Consider the following 22,710-nt stretch of genomic DNA (forward strand, 5'->3'; position numbering starts at 1 on the left):
CCTGACGTATTTGTGGCCCAGGAGGTGTCAATGTCCTCAGCGACAAATGTCAGAAAAGCATTTGTCCAATGTATTTCATAGTGTGAAAGATTATGCTTATCTAATAATTTTGAAGATCGTCTCCTTGTCTTTCCAGAATAGTTGGGATCAATATGAAAAAAAAAAAAAATCCCAGCAGCACAGAACAGGGGCCTTTTAAACAGAGGTGGGCATAAATACATATTTTATCTATTTTCCAACTGATTTCATGATATAGGCAATTAGGAATTTCTAGTGCACAATAAAACCACATCAGCTCGAAATTTTAGTTCTTCTGTAGTCTCCCGTTTTCCCTTCCATCATCCCGAATTCAGCACTTCTTTTTAGGGATCCCCTAGTCGACTTGGCTGGCTTCCCCGGGTGGCTCAGGGGTATAATTCCGCCTGCCAAAGCAGGAGACCCCGGTTCCATCCCTGGGTCAGAAAAATCCCCTGGAGGAAGAAAGATACAACCAACTCCAGTATTCTTGGGAATTTCCATGGACAGAGGAGCCTGGTAGGGCCACAATCTCACCCCATCACCCGCTCAAGTACCACAGAATTCGGCTGCAATTCCACACTCCACCGGCAGATGCCGCAGGCCCAACGCTTGACAGAGTCATTTCACATGCAAACCAGCAGCCATTTAGCGCCTACTGTATACTTGCCACCAATTATGCTAGGCGCTTTCAGGTCAATACTGCACCGGTGGGCTCACCTGGGAAACTCTTGAGGATTCGACTAGTTTAACTGTGTAAAATGTTTTGAACAATGACTGAATCGTAGTGTGAAATTATTACCGGCCCAAGGTGAGGTGGCAGAGACCGCCCGATCCACCGCAGCTGTCTCAGCAGGGAGGTGTGGGTCTGGGCCCAGGGCTGGCTTTCCATCCAGTTGGGGCACTTGTCCTTTTTCCTGTCGCCTACCACCAAGCTGCCGCTACGTCCTCCAAGTAGGAATCCAGAATCTGGCTTCTTTCTTGGCAAAGCGGCCGTGGTGTTGGGGTTGGAGGGAGGGGGTGTCCCAGTTGCGGCGGGTCCAGGTCGGGGCAGCCACAACACCCGTTTTTCTGCGGGAACTTCTAAGAGGCTAGCAGCCTGGGAGGTGGCACGGTGGGGCGCAAGAGGTCGCGCTCCTACGGCTTAAACTCAGCACCAACTTTCCTCCTCTGACTTCCGGGCCCGCGCCCCACCTGCCCACGAGGCCGACCCCAACACCGGAGGCCGGCGGGCTTGGGCCTGTCGCCCCGGGGCCGGGCGGGGCCTCGGCGGCAGCTGGGAGGCTCCGCGCGGCCGATGGGCTGCACCTGCTTGGGGGCCGCCAGTCTGGCGGTGGTGGGCTCCGCTGGGCCGCCAGCGTGCGGTGTGCCCGAATCGAGCCCGGTGCCCGAGTCCCCCTCGGTCTCCCGCGCGCGCACCCGGGGAGGCAGAGGCCGGGACCCACGCTCTCCGGCGCGAGGGCCCGCCGCGGGCGCCGGGGCACGGAGGCCACCGCACGCGCGCGGCGAGGAGCCACGTGTCGGGGGCCCCGGCCTCCCGGGCCGCGCTCTCCGCCTCTGCGCGCCGCGGCCGCCGGGACGCCCCTCGCCCTGCACGCGTGCTCCCGGCGCTCCCGCGCCCGCGCCCCGGCTCCCGGCCCCGGCTCCGCGAGGCGGCGCGCCGATCGCCCGGGGCCGCCCAGGGGCGGGGCCGCCGCCCGCATTGTTCCTCCCCGAGCGGCGGGCCCTCCCCTTCCCCCAGCCCCGGGCGGGGCGCGGGGCCGCCGAAGCCGCGGAACGTGGGCTCGCGCCCCGCCTTTGTCTCCCGGGCGCGAGCCGCCGCAGCCCCGCGCCCGCCGCTCGCTGCCAGAGCCGCTTTGTGCCTCGGCGCGGGGGACGGCGACGCGGGGCGCGGAGCCGGCGGGCGCAGCCTCAGCATGGACGTGACGGTCTCGGAGCTCATGGAGCTCTTCCTGCAGAGCCCGCTGGTGACCTGGGTGAGTGCGCCTGACTCCCCGCCCCATTGTTGGGGCCCCGGCTCCTCTCCCGCCCGCAGGCGATCGCAGTTAAACCCGACCCAGCTGGGGCCCCGGGTAGCCCTTGGACCCAGAGGACTCCCAGGGTCGGGGTCAGTGTCCCGGGGTCTCGGGTTATTTCCAACTATGGAGCCGGCGCGCCGGGTGCAGGACCCCGCCTCGCTCTCGGCCGGGCCGGGGGCTGAGCGGGTACACCTGTTCCCGCCAGGGCGTTGGGCCGGCGGCCCTGGAGCGGCAGGCTCCTAGTGGTCACCCTGGGCGCATGGCTTGACCGCTCGGAAAAAGGACCCACTGCCCTAAAATATCCTCGTGTAGTTTCTGAACCCCTGAGACCAGCGGGTGGAGGGCAGTGGTGATTAGGGGGTTTCGAGGAAGAACGTGTACAGGCTAGGGTGGGCACTGTGATTTCCAATAGATCTGAGACGTGAGAAATTTACTGAAAAGTCCCCTTTATTTATCTTATTTTCTTTCCGCTCTGAGACGCCGCAGAAAAGTGGCGAGGAAGTTTTCTTTCTGCTCTCTCGCTTCTGTTGCCTGGCACGGGGAGGGGGAGCGAGGCCCGGGAGAAGGGTGCTGTGGAAGGGTGGGTGGCCGTGGGTGACTCCCTTCTGCCTCCAGGCTCTCTGCCCGCCTGGAGAGCTTTAGACTGAGCGCTTGGGGGTGACTTTTCCTGCCTTACTCTCCACGTTCCCCTCCCCGCAGGTGAAAACTTTTGGCGCATTCGGAAGCGGCAACCAGGACAACCTGACCATGTACATGGATTTAGCAGATGGCATCTTTCTGAACCAAATCATGTTGCAAATGTAAGTTACCTTCAGGGAGGAAGGAAGGAATGATGCCTTGGAAAGTCAAATTTAAGGTTGTAGAAATGGAATGTGAAGTTGCAGTGTTCTCTGCACGTGGGCCCACTGGTATTTCGGTATTAATGGTGTCTTTTCCTGGTTTGTTGGATGTGAAGAACTCCAGGACACTGGTTTGTCAGATGTTTGAAATTGAGTGACTGTCATCCACATGTTGCAATTGACTTCGAACTCAGGGACTTAAGTGTTTGACAATGGCAAGAAAAAAACCACCTTTCTTTTGGGGGGCAAGGAGCTGTAACGGAGAGTGTCTGGTTACAGGAAGTGTCGGGTGGGACCAGAGCATCCGTGAGTGACTATGAAGTTTCATTCGAGGTCAGGACACCTCTGTTTCTGCCTCACTTTCATCTTGTGTTTCCCATTGCCCCAGAGCAAGTGCAATTGGTTAGGTTTCTTCTTATAAACTGGATTTAAAAGGCACTGTGTTGGGAGAGGCCTGGGGAGCCAGAGTGCTTTGGTTCTGTTTGTCTTGAGGCGTGGGTTTAAACGGAGTTTTGGTGGAGCTTACACCTGCTAGCGTGTTTGTCTGACCACATCCTTTCCTGTTGCTGCGTTCTGCAGCGCCTGTCTGATTGACAGCCTGCCACATGTAGGTGTTGGCTCCTGCCACTGCGTTCTGTTTTTAACTCAGAAAGTGCAGGGAACGTATTGGAACTGAGTGTCTGTATGATTCACAGGCATTTGGAGCAAATGTTCTCTGTGGATCAGGCCCCTGTGCTCACCTACTCACCTGCAACTAAGCAAGTTGTCATCTTGAGCCAGGAACTCATTAGCTGATGAGAATCAGCTGCATTTGTGGCCCCTGTGGGAGGAGAAGCGGTCAGCTTTGGTATATTCCGAAAGAGGCTTAAATAGATCTACCTACAAAGATCTATTTTAAACAATTTCCTGAGAACATTGCTCCTGTGGCTTAATAAGTTACTTGATGTCATGCTGTGGCAGAGACATCTCAGTCTTAATGTTTATTAAGACACTACCGATGTTACCTATCTTGAGTTTGATTAGATTCTAAAATGACGAATCTCTTGTCAGCTTGGCAACACTTCTTGGTTCACAAGTAGGAGTTTTCCTGGGGTTGTCTCATAGCATATTCAAGTTCTGGCAACTATTTCCCTGATTCATCCTGTTAGACCCCCCAAAATTGCTGGATTCCAATTGGTGCAACAACCAGTGAAATTTCAACCTGTCCTGTTTAATTAAAAAAACCAGCAGTATCCCCGGCTTTTTCATTCAGGGTTTTATACCCAGGCGAGGGGAGAACAAAAGCCCTGGGACTGTTTCTCTTTCTTCCCTGACCTTTGGAATTCCTGAAGCGTTTACCACTTGCTTGTAAATCAGGAAAGCCTGTTGGACCATTCCTTTGAGAAATGCCAGCTCATCACTTGTTCACACTTGGCCCCGAAGCTAAATGCAGTTTGAAGGGCTTCTCCCTTCCCCTTGACAATTTTAGCGTTACTTTCTCCTCTGTGATGTGCCAAGGTAATTGTCCTGCAAGTGAGAGCTGATATTTTTGCAGCTTCAGAGGCCTCAAGCAATGGTTCTGGGTCTTCTGGCCAGAGTTAGGCACCAAGAAAGAGAGCAGTGGGGAAGCTGGGTGGCTTTCTAGAAGGACATGAGGAGGGAGAGGTGCCACTTGCATGCGGTTTATTGCGTGGGTGATCAAAATAACCCTGCTCCAGGTGACAGATCAGCATTGTTCGCTCTTGGAAATAGGTAGGGGTTGATCGGAAAGGGGGCACAAGGGAACTTCTTTTCTTTAATATTTATTTATTTATTTGGTTGGCTGGTCCTGGTCTTGGTTCTGGCACGTGAGATCTAGTTCCCTGACCCAGGGGTCGAACCCGAGCTGCCTGCATTGGGAGCATGGAGTCTTAGCCACTGGACCACTAGGGAGGTCCACAGGGGAACTTCTGAGGTCAGTAGAAATGGTCCATGTATTTCAGTTTTCAAAACTCATCAAGCTGTAACTTAAGATACATGCATTTCACCCTGTGTAAAAAGGACCTCAATTTAAAAAGAAAGTTTTAGCCCTAGTGTCAAAAGCCTGTGTAACCTACTTGTTCAAACCCTAGGTCTCATGCAAGCCCTGTGCTGCTGGGCACATCACTTACCATGTCAGTTTCCTCATCTGTAAAATGGGAAGGAAAGTACCTCCCTTAAGAGAAGGTTGTGAGGATGAAATGAGTGATGTATTAGCAATTAACACAGCGCCTGCTGCTTAGTAAGTGTTGGTGTCAGTTATGTAGTTATGTATCTCCTTCTTAATCCAGAAAGGATTTGCATCACCGCTTAAAGGTTCTTTTTTTTTTTTTCAGTCTACTTCCCCTCTATGTTCTTAGTCTCCTGATAATTCTTGAGCCTTAGCCCTCTCCTAACAAGACGGAGGGCAAAACTGGACTCTGGGACCCACATCCTAGCCCGACATCTAACGCTGTACTTAAGCCTGTTTTCACTTCTGCCAAGTGCCAGGCTAACTAGCGGGTAAGCGATAAGGCTGTTCTGCCTTATCTCCCATGCTGGTAGCCCCTACTGTGTGCAGTTCACCTACTTTGATAAATTCTCTCCGGGTTGGTAGGAGTTGAGGAAATTGCAGAGAGCAGTGTGCTAATGTGTTGCCAGAGCTCAGACAAGAGACGTGTTACCTAACACTTGAGAGCCATATGGAGGCTGGCTGGGGGTCATGTGACTGCACCTGGGCATTGTCTCCGGCAACTGAAGAAGGCTGGAGTGGTAGTCTCTCGGCCAGGCCTCTCGGTGACATCGGTGCCTGAAAGCAGGAAAGCCCTGTGGGCTCAGCTTTCAGGGGAGGCCCAGGTCCAGGCGAATTCCTGAATGAAGGTGAGACATTGAGTGGTGTGGGTGGAGCGGCTTGGGAAAACTTGCTGAATAGCTCCTCTGTGGATGCACTTTCCCTGGGTACCTACTGGTCCCCAAGGGGAAAACAAGATGTCTAAATCACTTTGGACGTGCTTTTCACAGTCTCATAGGAAAATTAAGAGCTCTGACTCCAGGGACTTCGCTGGTGGTCCAGTGGTCGAGACTTAGCCTTCTAATGCAGGGAGTGCAGGTTCGATTCTTGGTCAGGGAGCTGAGATCCCACATGACTTACAGCCAAAAAGCCAAAACATAAAACAGATGCAATATCGTAACAAATTCAATAAAGACTTTAAAGTGAAAGTTGCTCAATCCTGTCTGACTCTTTACGACCCCATGGACTATACAGTCCATGGAATTCTCCAGGCCAGAATACTGGAGTGGTAGCCTTTCGCTTCTCCAGGGGATCTTCCCAACCCAGGGATTGAACCCAGGTCTCCCTCATTGCAGTCAGGTTCTTTACCAACTGAGCTATCAGGGAAGCCCGAAAGAAAATACTCAAAAAGAGAAAATACTGAAAAAAAAAAAGAGAGCTCTCACTTTAGCATCAGGCCGACAAATTCAAATCTTCCCTCTGCTATACTGGTTCTGTTACATTGGGCAAATTACTTAAACTCTCTAAGCCTCAATTTCCTGATCTGTAATAAGCGGGATAGTATTTTATAGATTTGGGGAAGATTAAATATGATTATGCATGTATAGGAAATGCCCAACAAATGTCAATCATTTTATTGTTAGTGAGGCCTGAACCTGGTCACATGCGTGTGCTGATATCCATCTGTCCTCATGAGAGTGGACACCCGAGTTGATGTGGTGGCTGTTGAGTGCAGCTGGAAACTGGGACTGAAGCTTGTACCTGGGCAAGGCCTACATTAAATCCAATACTATTTGCTTTGTTCAGACTCTTTTCTAACCCCTTATGCCAGCTGCAGAATTACAAATAATATATTCATTATTCAGAAGTTGGAAATATCCTCAGGCCAATGGAAGAGTTTCTTAAGCTTCTAAAAAGCATTTGGAATATTGTATATTAATGCATATATGTGGAATCTAGAAAAATGGTTCTGATGACCCTATATGTGGGGCAGCAGTAGAGACACAGACATAGGTAATAGACTTGTGGACACAGCCGGAGCGGGTGGGGTGGAGAGGAGAGAGTGCGATGAATTGAGAGAGCAGCATTGACCGTACACACTGCTGCTGCTGCTGCTAAGTCACTTCAGTCGTGTCCGACTCTGTGTGACCCCATAGACGGAAGCCCACCAGGCTCCCCGGTCCCTTGGATTCTCCAGGCAAGAGCACTGGAGTGGGTTGCCATTTCCTTCTCCAATGTGTGAAAGTGAAAGTGAAGTCGCTCAGTCATGTCTGACTTGTAGCGACCCCATGGACTGCAGCCTACCAGGCTCCTCCGTCCATGGGATTTTCTAGGCAAGAGTCCTGGAGTGGCTTGCCATTGCCTTTTCCGGACCGTACACACTACCTTATGGAAAGCAGATAGCCAGTGGGAATTTGCTGTAGGACACAGGGAGCTCAACCTGATGCTCTGGGACAACCTAAAGGGGTGGGATGGGGTGGGAGGTGGGAGGGGGTTCAGGAGGGAGGGGACACATGCATACCTACGGGGGATTCATGTTGCTGTAAGGTAGAAACCAGCACAATATTGTAAAGCAATTATCCTCCAATTAAAAGTAAGTAATCTTTTAAAAAGCGATTTACTCAGGAGAAAAGAAAAATAAAAAGCATTTGAAGGATAAGTTTTTTTCCTTAGAGTGCCAGAAGAGGAGTTATGTTCCCATTTTGCAGATGTTAAAGCTGAGGATAAAGGGGCAAATACTTGTTAGTTGAATGAGTTTGTGTTGGTGCTAAAGTCTTGGGGCAAAAAGAGTTTTTACTCATGAACTTAAGTGATAGTCTTTCATGGCTGCAGCATGTGACACTCTTCATGGGGCCTTGAGTCTGTAAAAGTTAAATGAAAAAATTCATGTTCGTTGTAGGAAGGTGGGAACATATAGATGCGTGTGCATGCTTAGTCACATCTGACTCTTTGCAGCCTCATGGGCTGTAGCCCACCAGCCTCCTCTGTCCACGGGACTACTGGAGTGGGTTGCCATTTCTTCCTCTGGGAGGAACATATAGATGAGCAAGACAAACATTGCCTATAATTTTACCATGTCAAGGTAGTAGTGTTAATATTCTGGTGTCTCCCAGCTGATGTCTGTGGTATATACATATATCTTCCTAATGTATTTTTATCCAAAGTTGGGCTCAACCTTTTTTTAAGTCTATGATAGATTATCAATATCTTTATCATCTGTATCAAACATAATTTCTTCTTTATTTTTAAAATTTTTTGGCCACACCACATGGCATGTGGGCTCCTGGTTCTCCGACCAGGGATTGAACCTGTGCACCCTGCATTGGAAGCGTGGAGTCCTAACCACTGGACTGCCGGGGAAGTCCCCAAACATGGTTTCTTGATTTGTTTTTTTTTTTTTCCTGGATTCAATTTTAAATTTAGGAGTCACTGGAATATGATGAAAAGTTTGGGGCTGACCTTTTCTCAAAGGAGGGAGGCAAGGTTGCTGTAAGTGTAAATTATAGTTCTCTTTGAAATTTTAGGGAGAGTGATTTCTTTTTTTTTTTTAACAAGAAGAAAGCCCTCAGGGCCCTGCACTTTGGACTTGTTTGTCTCCAAGTTTGGACAAGCTACTAGACACTTTCTTGCACCCTTTCTCTCTCCTGTCCTCTGTGTGTCCCACACATCCTGATGTGGGACTGTCAGCCTTTTGTGTTTGTTCTAGGACTGTCATATCAAGAAGATCCCTGTTGTTTTTGATCGCTTTCAGGGAGACAGTCTTGCAGTAGTTCTATGATCTTCCTGGGCTCAAGAACCACATTGGCCAGTACAGCCCTGGCCTTCCTAGAACGGTAGGCTTTTAGGGCCGGAAGGGTCCTGTGGTCACCTGGCAGATGAGCCCAACGGGGCCTCGAGAACTTTGACCCATCCTGGGTCCCATTTCCAGAGTAGAATCAGTGGCTCCTGACCCATTTCCTGCTCCAGGATGGGAGGGGGTTATGCAATGCTGGGCCAAGTGGGGATAGGCCTTCCTTAACCCGAGTTGACTGCTGTTTGATTTATTCCCTAATCTCTCATTACCTTGAGAGCCATAGTTAAAGGAAAGAGTGCTAATATAATGATCATGATAATCAGTCTAATCATTCATATAGTAAACATGAGCTCTTTTGGAATGTTGTTTCCATTAGCTGTTGCTTCCCAGAACTGGAGGTTAACAAGAGCGGGGATGGTCAGAGGCTCCCCCGTCACCTGATGGCCTCCCAGGCCCAGACCTTTGGTGTGTGTTTTGCCTTTGTTCGCACAATAAACATCCACGTGTTTGCTAAGGTCCTCTGGCTCCTGTTCCTCTTCAGGTGGTGCCGTCTGACTTAATGAAAACTGGGACCTGCATCTTCTCTAAGGTCTATTGTTTTAAAAAATATATATTTATCAATGGTGCCGGGTTTAGTTGTGATGCGTAGGCTTCTCATTGCAGTAGCTTCTCTCGTTTCGGCTCCTGGGCCCTGGGGCACAGGCTCAGTAGTTGTGGCACATGGGTTTAATTGCCCTGTGGCATGTGGGCTCTTCCCTAGGGATCGAACCCGTGTCTCCTGCACTGGCAGGCGGATTCTTTACCGCTGAGCCACCTGGGAAGCCCTAAGTTCTCCTGTTGTAAGAAGCACATTCATCACTTTATGAAATTGCCTCTCATCTCTTCAGGTCTCTGTAGTAAAGGCAGGAGAATTGCACCCTTAAGATAAATTATTTTGTCATGCTAGGTACACTTCTGTAGCTAAAATGCCCTTGTGGTTTAAATTCTGAATGCCTCCTCTATGGCTAGATTAATTTCCACGCAACTGTTAACCTCTATTTTCTCAGTAATGAATGGCTCCAGAAGAGACATGTAAATAGCTTGGCAGGACTCTGCACTATATGGGGACAGTAAGAAACGTTGTCCCAGGAAAAAAATTGGGACAGTTGAAAAGAGGTCTGGTTGCCCCAGTGTGCTCATATGACTGTTTTAGGGGAGGCAGGATGAGTGAATAAAATCCATGGCTGATTATGGCAGCGTGATTCATAAAGGGGTTTGCACACACGCAATACAGTGTCGGGACTCATAGTGTTTATATTAAATATTTACTTAATGGTTGAATTTTAAACAGCTTGTGTTATTAAGAAATTATGCCTGCAGTGATATTTGAAATAATTGCGGTTTGTAGATTTTTTTTCTGTTGGTTAATCTTGTATAAATTATTGGCTTTGAAAGAACCAAATGGCATTGAGATGGATTTGCTTTACTCCCCCAAATTCCCCTTCCTGTCATCATCAAGGGGCATGGGTACCAAGGACGGAGGAAGAGACCTGTTTCTCTTCCGTCACCCCAGCCCCCAGGAGGCCAGCACCCTCATCACAAGGCTCGGATGACAGATGGGACCACGAACACAGCCCTCATTTGAGTGAGACATCCTTCATGGTGTCTTGGGACAGTCAAATGGGCGGGAGGACTTTGTTAGCAAAAGAAAGCAGTGTGTGGTACGTGGGGGGAGCGGGGAGTGAAAATCCATTCTTGTCGAGTCTGTTCTCCAAATAGGAAACTTCTTTAACACTGAGTATTTTTGAGAAATGTCCTGTATGTAAATGAGTGATATTATAAATCACTTGATTCAGATTTTTAGTTTCATCACAACCAGACCTGCCTTTTGCCTGAGTTTGGAAAAGAAATGACACTTTGGGGATTTCCCACATCAATTATTGGTGTCTCTTAGCATTTCTTGTAGGGTGTGGCGTACACGACATAGTGTCACAGACTCATGGTGGCGGTTTTTTGAGCCAGAAGTGTCTGCCTGGCGTGTAAATCACAGGCACGAACACTCGGTGGCACACACAGGAGACCCATGTGAAGTGGAGCATTGATGATTTTACTGAGTTTTATGAAGTCAGAAAATGTACCATTTCCCCCCCTTTCTTGGTATTTCACATAGTTTGCTTTGTTTGGCTTTTAGCTTTTAATCTTTTTTTATCTTTTATTTAATAAGTTAGCGCTCTCAATTTTTTAACAGTGTTAGTTTCTGGTTACACTGGGTCTCTGTTGCGGCCTTTCTCCAGTTGCAGTGAGCAGGGGTGCCCTCCATTGGGGTGCACAGGCTTCTCATGTGTTGACTTCTTTGCAGAGCACGGGGCTCTAGGTGCATGGGCTTCAGGAGCTGGGGCACAAGTGCTTTAGTTGCCCGCAGCAGGTGGAATCTTCCCAGAACAGGGATCGAACCCGTGTCCCCTGCATTGACAGGCGGACTCCTATCCACTGTACCACCAGGGAAGTCCTGTTCTCTTTAATCTTGAAGTATATTTTGGGGTAAAAAGAAAGAAAGAAATCCACCTGTGAATGCTAGGAGACACGAGTTCAATCCCTGGGTTGGGAAGATCCCCTAGAGAAGGAAATGGCGACCTGCTCCAGTATTCTTGCCTGGGAAATCCCATGATCAGAGGAGCCTGTCAGGCTATGCAGTCCATGGGGGTCTCAAAAGAGTAGGACACGACTTGGAGACTGGGCAACAAAAACTGACTTCTATACGGTGTCACTTTTGGGTCTGCATTGACACTTGGTTGTTTACTGCTGCTGCCAGCAGTGGGGACAAAAGTAATATTGATTAAGGGCAGGTGGTGGGCTTGGTGCTTGGGGAGGGGGAACAGAAAGTGATGTGTCTTCCCTGAGGGTTCCACGGCTTGGCAGTAGCAGACTTAGGGTTTGACCTGAGCTACACTCGCCACAGCTGCATAGTGACCTAGGCTTGGAGAGGACTCAGCACTCGGGGGTAGGATGGGGTGTGGCAGGGGCTGGGAGGGGCAATTTCCATTCTCATCGTTTTTTACCCCCCACTAGAGATCCCAGGCCAACCAATCAACGCATCAACAAGCACGTCAACAACGATGTGAACCTTCGCATTCAGAACTTGACTATCTTGGTGAGAAACATCAAGACCTACTACCAGGTAAGGCGGTCCTCCCCCATCACCCCCGAGTCCTGCTGTGCGTCCGGCAATACCTTCATTCGGACGGTTTCCCCACAGGAAGCCGAGAGGAAGTGGTGGTCAGGCAGCTGCCTGTTGACACTTGGCGTGTTTGCACATGCATCTTTTCTCTGGCATTGTGAGAAGGGTCAGAGGTGGGATCACTTTGCTCTGCCCAGGGAACGTCCTTTGAGCTGTGTGCACCACAGCGTGCCTGGTGCTGGGAGGGCTGCGGAGACGAGCCTTGATCTGAAGCCGCAGCCCCAGCTCACAGTCGCGGGGGGCCTGGCTGGCTAGGGCTCTGGGAGGGGCACTCTGCACGGTAATCACCCACAGCTTGGCGAGTCTGTACAGGAGCGATTCAAGGGGTTGAGGGAGAGAAGGGACCACAGAAGGGTTGTGTTTGGGCCAAATATGAAATCAACCAGCCCCCAGCTGGCAGACAGGAGCACTGGGGTTCAGGGTTGGGGTGTCTGCCTGTGAAATGCTCCCCCTATCTCGGCTCGCCAGTAGGTGGGTCAGGCAGGAGGGCCTGAAGGGGAAGGGCTGTGAAACCCTCATCCCAGCCTTGGGCCAGTTGGGTGAGGATCTTTGATGTTCATGATCTTTATATGGAGGCATTGACAGGAAGTAGATTTAAAGTGTGCACTTTGGAGCCCGGGCTTGTCATACTTAGCCGTGAAACTTTTTAGCCTCCATGTGAATTTTCTCGAGCCCCCAGGGGAAGCCTTGGCAACTCTGAGTGACTTGGGGGCTTGAATGCCCTCTACTCAGCCCCCTCCTCGCCCTCCAGGGCATCTCTGGGGGGCTTCCCAGGACCCCAGGGGGCACAGTTTGAGAATCACTGCTCAAGAGCCCTTCCCTTCCGGATTCATCCTGGGGTTTCACGGAGCCCTCTGCCTCTGAGACCTATCCGAGCCCTCGGCTTCCTGGGCTGTAACTTCGTCTTAGTAACTTCTGGGGCTTGGGAGCATCTTCAGAGCCATGAGGAAGCCCTCCGGCCAGCTGTGGCTTCCCTCTCTGCCCTTGCGCAGCCATGTGGGTTCTGAGGTCACTGAGGTCGCTGGACAGGTGGCCGGATGGAGTTTGCGCCGTGGCGTCGGGTCGTGTGCTTGTCCGCTTCCTGCAGAGGGCTGTGGGTGCTGCTGAGTTTGAGAAAAGATGGGTGAAGGCAGGAGTGGACATGTCATGGGTTTTCTGAGATGATGGTTTCCATTTTCCTCCCTCTGGGGTTGGGGTGCTAGATGCCTTTGTTTTATGGTCAATTCAGCCAGCCCCCGGTGCTCATTCCAGGGCCCGTTGGAGGCCCAGCACCGTGGGCACTCTGAGCAGCCTTTGGGTGGCTGAGCACCAGGTCCATGCTTTTAGTAACAGATGCTAGCTGTGCTGAGGAAGGTCTGGGGGAGCCCTGTGTGAGCTGACTCTGGAGGCTGGCAGGGGGTTGTTTCCTTGCTAGGAGAGCCACACCCAGGGCCAGGCATGCTGTCAGCCAGTGGGTCTCAGCTACTGCTTCCCATTTGACAGCCACATTCTGCGGAACCTGGTGCTGCCCGTGAACTTGGGCCTGGGCATGGAGTGGACTGTTTGGTGGTCATACTGGCTGTTGGGCCACTACACGGGGCTTGAGCTCTGACTGCAGGCACCATTCACGGTAAGCAGTACCTTCGCTTCGCTTCCCAGGAGTGGCGCTAGTGGTAAAGAACCCACCTGCCAATGCAGAGATGTGGATTAGATCCCTAGGTCAGGAAGATCCCCTGGAGAAGGGGATGGCAACCCACTCTGGTATTCTTGCCTGGAGAATCCCATGGACACAGGAGCCTGGTGGGCTACGGTCCATAGCGTCGCACAGAGTCAGACACCGACTAAAGCGACTTAGCACTCATGTAGTGCTTTCTGTGCTGTGTGCAAGTGCCAGGGGAAGTGGATGGTCGTAACAGTTGGAGACGAGATCCCCAACTCTGGACAGGTGTGTCTCCCACCCCGGGTGTGGCTGGGAGGTGGTAACCTTCCCTGATGGCCGTGGTGAAGGGTTGGGATGGAGGTGAGATTTCTGGGTCTGTGTGTAGCTTGCGGCACTCAGGCGCTTACTGCAGGCTGCTTGGCCTGGCAGGTACTGCTGTCCAGGCTTGCCAGCCCAGAGCACACATGCTGGTGGTGCCTGCCAGCTCTGACAGTCCAATCTGGGTTGGCCAAAGGGCTTGAGACCCTCTACAGTACTTGAAGGCAGTTCACTGCTCTTGGGGTCACTGAGCCGAGTTCTAGAAGATGGGCAGAAGTCTCTGGAAGGAGACGATCACTAGTCCGTTCTCAGGGCCCCGAAGGACTTACAGGTAGAAAAGAAGACCCCTGCATCCTTGTTCTGTTTCTGAGCTCTTAGCTCTTTGAGGGCAGGACTGGTGTGCATGGACAGCCTCAACCCCAGCCCGGAGCAGTGTTTGCTGAAAGCACTTGCTGAAGGCTGTGAGCTGTCCCTGCCCCTCGGTCAGCCCCGCGCACTTGGAGGACGCTGTCAGGACATTGCCCTTTTGCACTGACACAGCTTAGGTGTGGGCAGCGTTCTGTTGTTTTTTCCTTCCAAGTTATTGTAAAATAAAGCTTAGTTCTGGTTATGTAAGTGATACGTGCTCTTTATAAACAACCCCTTAGAAAGCAAACAAGTCTCAAGAAGAAAAGAACCACTTGGAACCCCAGCACCCAGAGGCAATCACTATTAACATTTTTAGTGCTTCCTTCCAGTTTTGCATGAATAGTTTTTGTGTTTTAGTCCATGGTACTCATGCCGTATATACAATTGCATATCCTGCCTTTTTTCCCCTCCCACCTGACAATTGTAGCATAAACATAATCGGTTATTATTGTCAAGTGACATTCAAGAAAGTTTTCCAAAAGAAGTACTGCCCAGCGTCCCCTTTTGAGAGAGGCCCTGCAGATTGTGAGGGCTTGAGGTGACGTGAGACCAGTGAGGTTCTGACTCTGGCCAGGGTGGCTGGGGAGGGTGGGAGGTCACCCTTCCGGGACAGGGCCTTCCTCTTGCCGTGGCTTTCAGTAGACACGGCGAGGTCACCGAATCCAACCCCAGGTCTTGTTTGCCCAGCAGTGGTTTGCTCCCACCTCCAGGCTGTCCCCTTCTTTTCTGAGGCACATGGGGCAGGGACAGTCAGGAGGGACAGGGCCTCCCGTGAATAGCATGGGCTTCTTTCACAAGGAAGCTCAAACTTTGTGCCTGAAAACCTGCAGAGACAAAAAAAGGTCTTTGACCTTCTTCTGGGACAGAGGACACACAGTGGGTGAGAACCGGTGTGACCCGGTTCAGTCTGACCACCGGTGTCTCAGGCCTCCCTCTGACCTGCTGCTCTGACTTTTCTGGCGTTGGCACCTGGAGTCTGCATTTTCAGAAGTTCCCCAGCCGTTTTAAGTCTTAACCTCCTTCCAACAGGAGGGGCAGTCAGTGGGCCAGAGAGGTGGTCTTCACAGCGTGGTCCCCAGACCAGCAGCATCCGTGTCCCCTGGGAACTTGTTAGAGGTGCAGGTCAGGCCCCTTCCCCGGACCTTCTGTGGAGGTCTGGCAGTCTGCAGCTTAACAGGCCCTCCAGGTGATCTCTAATGCATGCTCGTGGGAACCTAGTGGTTTAGAGCGTTTCTAGGGATGTCGGGGAGAGGCCCTGTCAGCCAGGCCTCCAGAGGCAGAGAGAGCTCAGTGAGAACTTGGGTGACTCCTGTCCATCACATAAAACAGAGGCACGTCTCGTCTGCCCCAGGACAGGTGGAGGAGAGGCTGCTGTGATGAGAAAGTGACGAGGGGGAACGGGTGTCATTGAGGGGGGTGCTAGGAAGCCAGAGTTGGACAAGCCCTTGGGGACAGCACCTGGTTCAGTCTCTGAATTTTAGAGAAGGAGAGGCGGATCAGGGTGAACATCCACAAGTGGTTCACCTGCGGAGAGACCTGGAAGGAAGGCGGGCCTGGATCAGAAGCGGACGCTGCCTCGAGCCCCTGGGCTGGTCAGCATTGAGCCCAGCATCATGTGTTGTTTTATTATTTAGTTGCTAAGTCGTGTCCGACTCTTTGCCACCCCATGGACTGTCACCTGCCAGGCTTCTCTGTCCATGGGATTTTCCAGGCAAGTATACTGGAGTGGGTTGCCATTTCCTTCTCCAGAGCGTCACATGAGGCTTGTTTGATACACTCAACAGCCAAACTCTTCTTCATCTGAGTCCTTTTAAGTTAAAACTTGGATTTATAGAATGGTTCATTTGTTACATCCAGAGCCTTGAGTGTGGACGTCAAGTGCACGTTTATTTGATCACAGAACCCGGAGGAAAACATGGCCAGTAGCAGATGCAGAAATCCCTGGTGCGGGAGGTGGCTGATGCGTGTTTATCCTCTGGGGGTTGTGCATGGTGTCCATGGCCCTCCCGTGCCCTGCACACCTGTAAGCCAGCTCCTTCTCATGACACCTGGGGCCTGATTGTCCTGTGAAATTTCTGAGGTTTCTTTGGCTTTCTGCAAGTGGGAAGCTCTTCACACAGTGGCCCGGACGAGTTCAGCATGTGTCGATGGAGATGTATGTCTTCACTGGATGTCAATCCTGAAATGGGCACCCTCAGGTGAACGTGGGGACCTGCCCGCAGGGCTGACTCTGAGATGGGGCATTGGCTGAGCTGCTCCGGGCGCCTCCCCTTGCTGGCCGAGCCCTGGGACGTGTGGCTTTCCTGCTTTGGGCCTCCTGAGTGTTCATCTGTCCGGAAGAGGGTGGGCCCTTGTGGTTCTGAAATTCCATAGTTGCATGGCGGCCGGAGACCACTAAGATTTTAGAGTTTCAGATCACCTCGAGGGAGTTCTGTATTGTGAGTTCTTGGAACTTGGCTCTTGTGACTTCTGGTCTGTCACGTGGTTGGAAGGCCAGAACAGACCCACAATATTGATCTTTGTCACAGAAGCAACAGTCCCGGGTAGTAATATCTTCTGTAATCTCTATTTTCCTTCATTGCTTTGAAAAGATTAAAAATGAAACAGTACAAATGGTTTTAAGGAACACCTGTGTATCTGCTCAAAATAAATATGAACATGTGTGAATATTTTTCATATTTGCTTCTTTCATATTTCCTTTCTTCTAAGAGGTTTTTTCTGACTGAAGTCCCCGGTATTTCTCTTACTTCATCCAGTTTTCCTTACCTGTCTCCCTGGAGGTAATTCCTGTGGTTAATTTTTCTGTGTGTGTACATGCGATTTTGCATCACATATTCAGATTAAACCTGCCTGTATCTCTTGCCCACTCCACTTTGCATTGGGGATCTGTCGGTTTTCTGTGGTATTTGTATTAGATAAGCACGGGCTGACTGCTAGAATTATCTTTAGAAATGTGCATAGTTTGAAAAAATGAAAGAGTTTTGTCAAAAGTAAAAAGAGAAGGAAATGTGTATTTGACACTGTTGGTGGGAACAAAGTGAACTCTAATTCATGTGGTCTGGAGGCTCTTTAGATAAAGTGAAGTCTCCTTAGGTAGATGTGATGTGCTTTGGTGGATAGAGACAGTGTTCAAGGGAACTTAACTCTGCTCAGGCAGTGTCTACAGGTACCAGGGGAGTTTGCTTCATGAATAATACAGTGTATTGAATTTGTAAGGGAGAAATTGCTTTCTCCACTCTATTTTATTATTGGAGTATTTGTTGTTCAGTCACTCAGTTGTGTCTGGCTCTTTGCGACCCCACGGACGGCAGCACACCAGGCTTCCCTGTCCTTCACCGTCTCCTGAGCTTGCTCAAACTCATGTCCCTGGAGTCGGTAATGCCACTGAGACGTCTCATCCTTTGCCATCCCTTTTCCTCTTGCTCTCAGTCTTCCCCAGCATCAGGGTCTTTCCCAGTGAGTCGTCTCTTCTCATCAGGTGGCCGAAGTATTGGAGCTTCAGCATCAGTCCTTCCAATGAGTATTCAGGATGGACTGGTTGGATCTCCTTGCAGTCCAGGGGATTCTCAAGAGTCTTCTCCAACACCACAGATTGGAAAGCATCAATTCCTCGGTGCTCAGCCTTTATGGTCCAACTCTCATATCCATACATGACTACTGGAAAAACCTTAGCTTTGACTATATGGACCTTTGCTGGCAAAGTAGTGTCTCTGCTTTTTAATAAGCTGTCTAGGTTGCTCATAGCTTTTCTTCCAAGGAGCAAGCGTCTTTTAATTTCATGGCTGCAGTCACCCTCTTCTGTCATGTTTGAGCCCAAGAAAATAAAAGTCTGTCACTGTTTCCGTTGTCTCCCATCTATTTCCCATGAAGTGATGGGACCAGGTGCCATGATCTTAGTTTTTTGAATGTTGAGTTTTAAGCCAACTTTTTCACTCTCAATGCTTTAGAATGTTGTTAGTTTCTCCTATACAAAGTGAATTAGCTATAAGTATACGTATATCCCCTTCCTCTTGAGCCTCCCTTCCACCCAGTTCCCTCTCACCACTCATCACAGAGGTCATCCCAGAGCACCAAGCTGAGCCCTCTGCTATACAGCAGTTTCCCACTAGCTATTTTACACATTGTCCGACTCTGTGACCCCATGAACAGACTCCTCTATCCATGGGATTTCCCAGGCAAGAATACTGGAGTGGGTTGCCATTTCCTACTCCAGGGGATCGTCCCGACCCAGCGATCAAACCCGGGTCTTCTGTGTTGCAGGCAGATTCTTTACCACCAAGCCGCCAGGGAAGCCCCTGTGTGTATCTGTCAGTGCTGCTCTCCCACCGCGTCCCACCCTCCCTTTCCTGCCTTGATCCACAAGTCTGTTCTCTGAATCTGCCTCTCTATTCCTGCCCTGCAAGTAGGCTCATCAGTACCATTTTTCTAGATTTCATATATATGCATTAATATACGACATTTGTTTTTCTCTTCCTGACTCATTTTACTCTGTATGACAGACTCTCCACTCTTAAAAGAGAAAGGCTGTAGATGGGTTTTGTTTTTTCCTTTTGCATTTTTTTCTTGTTGTAAGGTGGGTATTCTTGATGTAGCTTATCTCTATGTTTTGAGGAAATTAAAGGTGATATTTTTGATTATATTTTCTGATTGCAGACTGGGAAATGCAAAGAAAATTAAATCTGCCCACTGTCTTACCACCCAGGCATACCATTGTTAACATTTTGGTATTTATGCCTTCTAACTGTGTCTGTGCCTATGTGTGTTTCAGGGTGTGTATTGTTTGAAACCTTTCTTTTCATTTACTGTGCAGTGAGCATTTCCTCAAATCCTTTCCCATGTTGTTTCATAAATGCATTTTAATGTCTGCATGGCACTTCGTCATGTGGCTATACCACTCTCATTCATACCGAGTTATTTCTGTCTTAGAATTATAAATAATACCACCATGAACAACCTTGGTCCATAAATCTTTCAACAACTGTTTTTATGTCCTTAGGATAAATTCCTAGCATGGAATTCCTGGGTCAGAGGGTATGAATACTTTGAGGACTTTTGCTACTTATTGCCAAAATTGCCTTCTTTATGGGCCTTTTGTTTTTCTTTGCTGAATTGCCCCTTTGTGTCCTTCACCCATGAAAAATGCTGTGTTCTGTGTTGCTGCTGAATGCTGAAGATTTCTGTGTCTCTGCCGTGAGAATGGAGGTCTGAGATTATTTATCCCTGGACATGTGGGCAAACTTCTGGGCAAACTTCCTTGTTGGTGTGTCACTGGATGCTGGTTTGGAGTCTCCAGCAGGGCTGTGACATGGTGACCAAATGCAGTGATGAGGCCGGGCGGTCCAGCCCCAGGCTGGGAGGCCTTCGTCAGAGGGGTCCCAGCACCCCGGACCCCTTTCGGATCTGGGAGCCTTTGTCTGCCATGGACTCGACCCAGGAGATGACCTACTTCCCTGTGAATGTTTGCTCTCAGTCTAAAGTTTAAGGGAGGCACTTCCAGACCGTGTTGGGAAGTGAGGCTGGGGAGGGCGGTGGCCTGCGTGGACTCCTCCTTTCTTCTTTGCTTCCTGTCCCTTCCTGTCCCCTGTTCTTTCTGGTATCGGGTGATGAAACATGGGACATGGAAACTCTGGTGGCCCAGAGGGGTGGGTGTGACCCGCTGGGAGTCCCCCGGTTCCTGTGTCTCTTCCTCCTTGTTCTTAAGGCCGTTCTCCATGCCTGAGATGCTCGTGTCTAGCGGGGTGGGAGACAAGCCAGGCACACCAGCCGCTGGAACACCTGTGTGCACATACACGGATGTCACAGGACACAGGGAAAAGGGGGGTGCCCCAGCCAGGGGAGGGCCCAAAGTGCCCAAGGAGAGCTTTGCGAAGGGGGTGGTGCTTGGCCTGAGTCCTGAAGGGTGGGCACAGAACTAGTCTTTCAGGAAATGGGGTGTATGGGGGGGTCCTGGGGGAGCAACAGCACGTGCAAAACCAGAGAGGCACGGAGCAGCCTGAGGGCTGAGCAGGTCACCTCTGAGTGGCTGGAGGTTGGGGCTTCGGTGGGGAGTGGTGATGGGTGAGGCTCGAAAGGTAGGGAGGGAGGTTCCCGAGGGCGGATGCCAGGCTCACGAATTTGAACTTCATCCCAGAGGGACTTGGGAGTGTTTATAGCCTTTTGAAAGAGGAAAGTTTAAAAAAAGAAAACTCTTTTGACACCCGTATTGAGAGTGGATTGGCTTCAGGAGGGAGTTGGGGAGTCAGGACAGGTCATGGAAGCCTGGACCAGAGCTGGGGCAGAGGGGAGAAGGGACAAGCCTGAGAGGCTCAGGGGGCTGTGGGTGGCAGTTGCTAGGTTCCCTGCCTGGAGGGAACAGCAGGGGAAGAGGATAAAATGCTTCTCAGGCCCAGGAGAGCGGAGCCCTGCAGTAGGGTGCTGGCCCCCTGGGCTCCAGGGCAGCAGCTCCCAGTCAGCCTGTCTGGGGCTGGAAGTGGGGTGGGGGGCAGCAGGAGGACAGCAGCTTCAGGTCCATCTGAATTCCCTTTCTCCACACCAAGCAGAAGGCGTGTGCTCCTGACTGGTGACCCTCCCTGACCTGCTGCCAGGGACAGGGGCCGACAGGACTGTGGACCCCCGCGGCCCCACAGCTTCCCAGAGGCAGGGTTTTGTTTTTGCAGCACGTGAGACCAACTGCCGGTTGGACTTGGTTTTCTTTTTTTTCCTCTTCTGTTTTTAGAAGAAATGCTAGAGAGCCATATTGAATAGCAAGCAGGAACTTTGGGACTCAGCCCTGTGCCCCTGTCAGAAGGCTGAGAGAAAGATAGTTGGATGGCTATAAGCCTGGCTCTAGGAGCTTTCAGTCCTGTCACTGTGAGGACAAAACTGCTGTCCCCATTTTACAGATTAGGCAAGTGAGGCTGGTGGAGTACAGTAGGGAAGCCCCAGAGAGCTCAAGCTGTTATGGTCATTGGCTGCTTTCTGCAGTCCTGGAGGGAGGTGGCTTGCTGTGAGCAGACCAGCCGTGGTGTGCAGGTGGGCCAGGCCATTCCCAGGTCCTGAGTCAGAAGCCTCCCCCACCCGTGGGGCCAGGCAGGGAGCGCTGCTTCCCCAGGGTCTCCTGCTTGGGCTCTCCCATGTTAAGCCGACTTCACACCCCCAGGAGCCCCAGAGGAAGGGGCTTGATTGCTTCAGGCACCTTCTGAAACCAGCACTTCCGGGGTTGGGCTGTGGGTGGGACTGAGGGAGCAGCTGGCCCCAGACTTCACCCTGCACCACCGCCCCCTCATCTCCCGGAGCAGCAGGAAGCAGAGAATCTGGGCTAATTGCAGAGGGTGAGGAGGGGTGAAAGGTGGGTCTGATGCAATTAGCAAAGCTGGAATTTGGCCAGGCTGTGGAGGCTTAAGGCCACGAGGTCGGGGTGTGTGTGTGTGTCTGTGTGTGTGTCTGTGTGTTGGCCAGGCTGTGGAGACCTAAGGCCACGAGGTGGGGGGTGGTGGTGGTGTGTGTGTGTGTGGGGGGTGTGTGTGTGTGCGCGCACGCGCGCGTGCATGCACGGGTGAAGACGGTCTTTCTCTTTTTTTTTTTTGCTTTTTATTTTGTATTAGAGTATAGCCAATTAACAATGTTGTGATAGTTTCAGGTGGACAGCAGTGACCCATCCATATGTTACACATGAATCCATTCTCCTGCAAACTCCCCTTCCACCCAGGCTGCTATATAACATTGAGCAGAGTGCTATGTACAGTAGGTCCTTGTTGGTTATCCATTTTAAATATGGCAGTGTATATACATATCCGTCCCAAACTCCCTGACTATCTCTGCCCTCCACTCGGCCCCCTTGGCAACTGTAAGTTTGTTCTCTAAGTCTGTGAGCCTGTTCTGTTTTGCAAGTAAGTTCATTTGTATGATTTCTTTTTAAGTTCTGCACATAGGGATGTCCTGGGATATTTCTCCTTGTATATTTGTCTTTGTTTATTCGCTAAGTTGTATCCAACTCTTGTGTCCAAATCTTACAACCACATGTACTGGAGCCTGCGAGCTCCCTATCCATGGGATTTCCCAGGCAAAAATACTGGAGTGGGTTGCTATTGCCTGCTCCCGGGGATCTTCCTGACCCAGGGATCAAACGTGCATCTCCTGCATTGCAGGTGGATTTTTTACCACTGAGCGACCAGGGAATCCCCATTTCTCCTTCTGGGCTCCGTGGGCTCCTCCTGCTGGCCTTCAGTTCAGACTTTGAATTACTGGGGTTTCCCTTCTATCTCTGAGCTGCTGGGTTCTCCTTTGCCTTGAAGGAAAGGAAGCAGTGTACACTTGGAGTCTCCCTGTTGCGCCCACGATGGTTCCCGAGGGCTGCTGCCTGGCTTTGATCTGTTCTGCATGGAGCTGAGCCCATATGCCCAGTTCACAGTGGCCCTAAGACCTCCTCAGGTTGACCGATCCGGACTTTCTCAGTGTTTCTGATATGTGTTCTCTTACTGTCTGTTTACTTTTTTAT

The 22,710-nt window shown here is 50.8% G+C and overlaps 1 protein-coding gene across 4 annotated transcripts in view; it reads left to right on the top strand.

The window, feature by feature from the left end:
• The first annotated feature begins 1,763 nt into the window (after positions 1-1,763).
• CCDC88C (coiled-coil and HOOK domain protein 88C) overlaps positions 1,764-22,710 on the top strand; it is a 145,188-nt gene continuing 124,241 nt past the window's right edge. For 3 of the 4 annotated variants that reach the window (XM_088829457.1, XM_055418387.2, XM_055418386.2), the window contains exons 1-3: positions 1,764-1,991; positions 2,733-2,833; positions 11,701-11,809. In XM_088829457.1, the coding sequence (XP_088685583.1) occupies positions 1,932-1,991; positions 2,733-2,833; positions 11,701-11,809 (270 nt within the window). In that variant the 5' untranslated portion in view covers positions 1,764-1,931. Of the gene's footprint in view, positions 1,992-2,732; positions 2,834-11,700; positions 11,810-13,418; positions 13,479-22,710 lie in introns of those variants that run through there. The other variant, XM_088829458.1, reaches the window with a different exon arrangement.

This window comes from Moschus berezovskii, chromosome 21 (genome assembly GCF_049115385.1).
Source record: "Moschus berezovskii isolate FMDL1 chromosome 21, NW_MosBer_1.0, whole genome shotgun sequence".
NCBI lineage: Eukaryota > Metazoa > Chordata > Mammalia > Artiodactyla > Moschidae > Moschus > Moschus berezovskii.